The following is a 7,425-nucleotide window of genomic DNA, read 5'->3' as shown; positions in this document are numbered from 1 at the left end:
CCGTCCCTCCTGAAGTCATACTGTGATTGCTTTGGCCCAAGTAATCTCTGCCGGTCTAATGGAGCGCGCCCCGCCCCCTCCCGTAGCTGCTAAGACCTGGAAGGGAACCCCAAACTAGAAGTTTCGAACTCGGGACACACCTCCCCACGCAAGACTCCCAAGTGCGTCGGATGTAACAGCCACCTGGGCACCCCGGGACCTAGGCGTGCTGGCGGGTCCCGGCGCAGGGCGGAGCTGGTCCAGCCCGGAGCTCGCCCCGCCCCGTCCCGCCTAGCCGTAAACTGACCGAGTGGCGGCCCGCAGGAGAGGGGAGGAGAAAACAGAGGAGAGTGGGGCCCGGCGGCCGAGGGAGAAGGGAAGGGTCGCTGAGAGCGGGCGCGCGGGGACTCGGCGAGAGTGCGTCCTGAGCGGCGACAATTCCGGGCGTCCCGGCTGGCTAGCAGGGAGGATGGTGGCAGCGGGGCGCGGGCCAGCCCGGCCGCGGGCGCCGTGAGCCGGAGTGCAGCGCCCGGCATGCGGCTGCGGTCCCCGGCCTCAGCCCCGCTCCGTCCCCGCCGCGCGCCCCCGCCGAGCGGCGCGCACCATGCCGCGGGTGCCCGCGACCCTCTACGCCTGTCTACTCGGGCTCTGCGCGCTAGTGCCGCGCGTCGCAGGTAAGCCGCGCCGCCCGCTGCACTCTCGGGAACTTTGCTCGCCCCGTGGCCGCTTGCAGAGAGCCGAGGGTGCGGGGCACCCGGGCGCACCCCGGTGAGACGGCGGGACGCGGGCTACGGATCTGCGTTCACTGCCAGGTTCCCTCCCGGGCTGAGGAGGAGCTTTCCCTTCCTGTGTAAACAGCAGGCGTCTGGTGGCCGAGCCCGAGGGCGCTGGTGACGCGGGAGGGAAGGCCTCCCCGCCCGGTGCTGGGGCCCCAGTTCTGCGCTCGCCTGCACAAAGCAGCCCTTGTGGCCCGCGGGGAGTGATGTGGGGGCCAAAGTGTGGCAGCCCAGCCACTCCGGAGGTCTTCGGATAGTGCAACTTTCCCTACGCCTGGTCTAAGTTGAAAGTTGTCACCTCTCGCGGCAAGTCCGAAGTCGTGGCCCCACCTGGGACTCCGCCATCTGATTTTGTTCCTGTACCATGATTCACAATGCTCTGAATGGCTCTAGTTTTCTTCCGGTTAGACATTATTTGGTTCTAATGAAAACTCAAGCATTTCCCATGGCCAAGACTTTAATCTTTATTAGTGAAGTTCCCAGCTGCCTGTCTTTATCTTCCCCTACCCCAACTCTTCCCAAATTCACCCCTCTTCCCTATGTGCCCAACTTTGTATCCATTTAATTAAAGCCGGCAGAGGGGCTGCTGGCTTTGCCTTAGCCAGATGTTCCCTTGTCCTGGCGGCGCTGGAGAAGCCTCAGATACCTGCGTTAAGTTTTCTGACTTGAAAGTAGCAGTTAAGTCCCTAGAGAAAGGATGCTAGTCGGCGCTGGGGCTGCCAGGGACGTGAACTTGCCCTGCCTCCTCCAGCCCACTCAAAGCAGGAGTTTCCGAACTTTCTCCTTTCCGTCGGAAGTAATTGTGTATTGATTAAGGGTGCGCTATACACTTTCAATACTTGCTTGTCTTTCTGAGCCCAGCCGTTCGGTGCCTGGCTGCTTGAGGGGAGAAATCTGTTCTCCTCCCGCGTCTCATTTACATGAAGGAGGTTGAGGTTTCCATCTGAGAGCGGGGAGGGTGGTAGAAGAAACAAAAACATCGTTCAGGCCTCAGTCCAAACTTAATAGTGTAGCAAGGCTGTTTTTATGGGAAAATAAGTAGATCGGTGAGTCCCACCCCTTCCCCTCAATCTGGCAACCAGTGGTGCCATCTTTGGTGTTCACGAGTTCCCAGGGAAACTCGAGGAGATTTAGCTTGAATCACCACCTTCTGGAATATATCCTTGTCAGCTGACCTCACTTTAGGACAGTCTTGTAGTTTGAAGTTTATGCTCTTTTTATTGTTTGGTGGAAAGTTTTTCTTTCTGTTTTTATTTTGTGATGGTGTTTTTAAATTTTTTTGTCAGGACAGCAACCTTACATTAGTTTCGTGAAATTTAAGTTTGGGAATGGCTCTAGTTTTCTTCCGGTTAGACATTATTTGGTTCTAATGAAAACTCAAGCATTTCCCATGGCCAAGACTTTAATCTTTATTAGTGAAGTTCCCAGCTGCCTGTCTTTATCTTCCCCTACCCCAACTCTTCCCAAATTCACCCCTCTTCCCTATGTGCCCAACTTTGTATCCATTTAATAAAACACAATGAAGTCAGTTTGTGCTACCTAAATACTCTTAGCCGGGTGGTCTTCAACTTGAGCCTGGCTCTGCTTACCTGGGGCTACAATCTTAGAGAAAACTCCCCTCCTAGCAGCTATTGCCAATAGCTCCCCTGCTAGGATTTTGCTTTTTAAATGTATCCTCACCTGGCCTGTAACTCTACATATAGCAGGCTGGTCTCAAATTTACAGAGATCCATTTGCCTGTACCTCCCAAGTGTTGGGATTAAAGGAGTGCCCCACCCCTCGAGGTGCCCTTCAAATTATTAGAGGCATTCGCTTTTCATTTGTATGTAATTTCATCTCCTTGGAAGTTGCCGGGCTTCTGAACAGGATTTTCGTCCCAGAGGTGGGCCCTGGAGGGCCACGTGGCTTCCCTTTGGCTTCAGGGTGGGAGCGGCGAGCCTAGGCCCAGGGCTGTTTGGTCATTGTACCTTATCTCAGAGCCTGGGTGATTTGCTCCAGTGCCTTCAGAGTTAAGTTTTGTCCATTGCCCTGTGATCACAGCCTTGCCTTTTGCCGGTTTGTGCTGCCATCTCCCCCCCCCCCCCAAGTCAGTAAAATGATGGTAGACCACCAACCTCCAGGGTGGGTCACCTCCTTGGAGTGCCCAGGTGCTTTGCCAGGTCAGAAGGCAAGGTTCATGCTGGCCCACCTTCCTCCTTTGTTACCCCTTCCTTGTGTCCCCCCTGCCCCACCCACCTCCTTATGTCTTGAAAGGTGGCAGGAACTTTCTCCTGTTGTTTTCTCTTGCTGAGGGGAACATAATTTGAAAGGAAGATCCTAGTTACCTCGGTTCCCATGATGTTGTGAGGTTTGGTGTCCGTGTGGGTGTTCCCAGATCAGTGAGTGGATCCAGCAGGCAACAGACTTTACATTTAAGGGGCAGACTGGAAATAAGCCTGCCGTAATGTCCCACCCTCACCCACAACAGGAGGATCTCCTTATTTATTCCTGGGGCCAAGAGTCTCCAGGCTGGAATCTGACACAGAAGGGAGCACAAACCAAGGAAGGGTTGCACGGGGCGGGGCGGGGGAGGCCTCCCATGCCCTCTCCCACTCTAAGGCAGAGAGGGGAGTTTGGTCTCACTCCCGCTGCATGGCTGGAGTCAGGCTTGCTGCCGTGGTTTATTATTTTATAAGCAATCAAGTGTCCTTTTAGTGGATGCTCTGCAAATTAGAATGCTCCGAATACCAAGAGCCCTTTGTTGCATTTCGAGAATGCAAGTTGGCAGCCCTGGTTCTCCTCACCCTGTCCCTGGCCCACCGTGGTGGTGGGCAGATGCTGGGGTGGGGGTGGGGCTGCTGGAATTTGGCTGGGTTGGCAGCTCCCTTTAGGTAAGCAGGCCCAGGACACCGAAATGCAAAGGGTGGCCTCGGTTCATAGACAACTGTTTACCCTCTGGGTTTTACATTTTAACTCCACCGTCCTCAGTCAGGGGGGGGGCTTTTCTTGCTGGGGACTGAGGCAGAAGAGGGCAGGGTCTAATTAGGTCTAATTAGTATTCCTCCCCTGCTTGTTCTCCACGCTATTTAGCTACTGAGGCAACGAAGAATTAAAATATCCAAGTAGTTTGGCAAATCGCCCTTTGTGCCTGCCCGCCCTAGTAACAACTTTTTTTTTTTCTTCTTCAGCCTGGTCATGGAAATATTCTGGGAAGTTTTTAACAAGATCAGCAATGTGGGGTAATTACGCATAGCACTTAAATGATAGGGTGGCTTTCAGGGGCTCTGTGCTGTGTGCTGGGGGGGTCTCTTCACAGGTGTTTTCAGTTGGCTGGGAGAGAGCTTTGGAGAGCCCAAGGGGTTTGTTTTCCTTTCCTCCAGTAGGGGGAATTAGTTACTTTAAAGCCCCAGTTCTTGACCTGTGGGGTCGTGACCCCTTGGGTCTCACGACCCTTTCACAGGCTGGCCTAAGACCCTCGGAAATGCAGATATTTACATTATGATTCATAGCAGTAGCAGAAATTACACTTGTGAAGAAGCAATGAAAATAACTTTATGGTTGGGGTCGCCACAATATGGGGAACTGTATTAGGGTCACAGCGTTAGGAAGGTGAGAACCATTGCTTTAAAGGGTGATAGACACCCATTTGCTGGTGAGGATTCTTTTTGCTTTGCTAGGGTATGGGTTTGGGTGGGTTTGGGTTCGCAGGGTGAAGAGCCTGCTTCAAGGCGGCCAGCTGACTCACCTAGGAGGCCGAGAGCTACAGCATGGGGCCCACCTCACTGGATCCCTTTGGCAGCCTTGCCAGAGTTTCTCCCTGTCTCTGGTAAAGCCAGGGCCGACTTCTGCACCCAACCTACCCCTCAGATCCTCTCGCTCCCACTCGGAGTAATGTTAAACTCTCAGATCTCATTGATCTGCTTCCCGTTCCGCTGGATACCCCATGGCCTCCTACCTTCTCTTACCATCAGCACCTTGGGCTTCACACTGCCCTGCTGGCCAGGCTGCCTCCTGCCTGGACGTCTTCCAGGTAGCTGCTGTCGGGCTGCTTCCCTCACCCCCACAGGCCATGGTGTCTCCTGCTCAGCCCACTGTCTCCAGCCACTCATCCAGAGCCGCTGCCTCATTCCTCATGGCTTCTCCTCAGCACTTTTCCCCATCTACTGTCCTGACCTGCCCCTTCTCCATGTCCGTGACTCCCCCCCCCCCCCCCCGCCCCTGCCCCGCCTCACTCCCTCGGAGGCCTCACTCTGAAGTCAGGGTCTGTATGGGCCACTGCTGTTAGGAGGCGCTAACTGGGGGAGGGAGACCACATTGCAAGGTGTTGAGATTCTTTGAGCTGGAATCCATGATAAAGCCTGGTGGCTTCGACCCCTGAACTGTGTGTGCTGGGGAGGTTAGGTGACTTCATGACCTTCATTTCCCATGACTTTAAAACCTTAGAAAGTCCAGAAGTTTTAAATCTCCAGTCTAGAAGTTTTAAATTTCCCTGCTTTCAGTATCTTACATTAATTACTGTTGTGAATTTGTCACAACGGGTAACCATATGGACACACTCTAGTTAGCTCAGGTCTTCTGTTCTGGGATCCCGATGGGGTACCACATTACTGTCATGCTGTCTTGGGCACAGTTCAATCTGGCCTTGCTTTAGTTGGTTTTAACAGTTTAGAGTGCTGGTCATTCATTTGACAGACATTGCCCCTATTTATAGACACTGATGTTTTTTTTTTTTTTTCTTCTCTTGATTAAGAGGAGTTTTATGTTTGGGGAGGAAGATTCTAGGGGTAACTGGTTGCCTCCCTTTTTTCCTTCTCTTTTCGAGACAAGGACTCATTCATCCCAGGCTGGCCTCAAGCTTTCAGGTCCTTGAACTCATCCTTCTGCCTTCACCTCCTGGGTGCTGAGCTAAATGCTCCATTTTTGCTGAGCTGGGTCATAAACCCAGGGCTTTAAGCTAGAATCTAGCACTAAACCAACTAGCTACATCCCCAGCCGTTGCTTGTCTTAGTTGAGCTGGCTCTCGGGTTAGGAGCACATGGTGTTCTTGCAGAGGACCCTAGCTTGATTCCTAACACCCACACAATGACCTGTAACTCCAGCTCCAGGGGATCCAGCATCTGAGGGCATCAGCATACATGTGCACACATCCGCACACAGACCCATACACATAATAAAAAGTAATATAATTGTTAAAGCATCTCTTTTATTTAAAAAATATGTGTGTGGTGTATTGCACAGGTGTGTGCATATGTGTGTGTATATATGTGCATGCCAGTGAGCATGCATGTAGAGAGGCCAGAGCGGGACACTGGGTATCTCCCTCCACTGCCTTCTATCTCTGTTCCTTCTCAGTGAGCCTGGCTCTCTCCCTGAACCTGAAGCTCACCGTTTGACTGAGCTGGCTGGCTGCCTGTCTCTGCCTCCCAGTGCTGGGGTTTCAAGTACGTGGGGCTGTGCTCAGCTTTTATGTGGGTTCCAGGGATTGGAACACATGCCCTCGTGTTCGTATAACAAATCTGTTACCACTGAGTCACCTCTATGGCCTCTTGTCTCCAGTTTGTTAAAGAGTGTGTGTGTGTGCACGCGTGTGTCTTTGTGTACCATGATGTGTGTGTGTATGGAGGGAGAGGGCGGCTTTCAGCAGTCAGTTCTCTCTACCTTGTTAGGGCAGCATCTCTCTTGTTTCTGCCGCGATGTGTGCCTGAGGTACTGGAGGCTAACTGGGCCCTCAAGCCTCTGCACAGTTCTGCCTCTGCCCTCCCTCCCCCGCAGGAGTGCTGGGATTACAGATGTGTGCCACCATAGTTAGCTTTTTTACTTTTGTCTGGGGATTGAATTCAGGTCATTAGGTTTGTGTGGCACACCTTTTACCCCTTGAGCCAACCCCAGTGGCCTCCCCCATTTTTGAATATGTAATATACTCAAATGATTTTTCTTTCTGTTCTAATATGGAACTCTTCGTGAATCTGCGAGTCATCTGTGTGCAGAGGCCATGCCAATCTTCTCGGTTTTGTTCCTGGTTTTGCATATGTCTTTCCGCCTGTCTTTTCTCATCACCCATTGGCCAGGATAGTCCCCTGATGGCCCCTGTCCTGCACAGACAGTGCCTGTTAGATCCTCATACATCAGTGCTTCTATAACGTGTTAGACTTACCCGCCCTCTCTTTTTATTCAAAAGCAGCATTAAATATACTTTTGCATCTTGCTTTTTATTTTTTGTTTTATCATTATTTATATTTATTTATTTCTGAGACAGTGTTTCTCTAATTAGCCCTGGCTGTCCTGGAACTCACTCTGTCCTGGAACTCAGAGATCTGCCTGTCTCTGCCTCCTGAGTGCTGAGATTAAAGGTGTACGCTGCTGCGAGTGCCTGGCTACTTTTTATTTCTCACTTAGCCATACTTTGGGTAAACTTCGCAGCATGGTCTTCATTCTTTTGTATAGCTGCGTAGTATCTCATTGTATGGATAACTGTTTCAAAAATGGAAGGTTCACCACTTTGAGAGGTAGAGGTGCTAGGATCTAGAATTCAAGGCCAGCCTTGGCTACATAGTGACTTTGAGGCTATCCAGGGTTATGAAACCCCAACAAACCAATCAATTAAAAAATATGCAAGTCATCTCTGTAGAACTGGTGGTGTGGGTTTTTGGCAGACATCTGATGTCCAGAAAGACAGTCTGAGGATGGACAG

The 7,425-nt window shown here is 51.8% G+C and overlaps 1 protein-coding gene and 1 non-coding gene across 2 annotated transcripts in view; one reads left to right on the top strand and one right to left on the bottom strand.

Moving 5' to 3' along the window:
- The first annotated feature begins 311 nt into the window (after positions 1-311).
- The window catches only part of Itgb5 (integrin subunit beta 5), a 109,809-nt gene continuing 102,695 nt past the window's right edge, over positions 312-7,425 (top strand). Inside the window, exon 1 of the mRNA XM_085685486.2 lies at positions 312-653. Coding sequence (XP_085541612.1) covers positions 584-653 — 70 coding nt within the window. The 5' untranslated portion in view covers positions 312-583. The remainder of the gene's footprint in view (positions 654-7,425) is intronic.
- Positions 6,677-6,779, bottom strand: LOC125413246 (U6 spliceosomal RNA). The gene has a single exon (XR_007235906.1). It is a non-coding gene; the product is annotated as a U6 spliceosomal RNA (small nuclear RNA).

This window comes from Myodes glareolus, chromosome 2, assembly GCF_982192425.1.
Source record: "Myodes glareolus chromosome 2, mMyoGla1.1, whole genome shotgun sequence".
Taxonomy (NCBI): domain Eukaryota; kingdom Metazoa; phylum Chordata; class Mammalia; order Rodentia; family Cricetidae; genus Myodes; species Myodes glareolus.
This window is presented reverse-complemented; position numbering and strand designations above follow the sequence as displayed.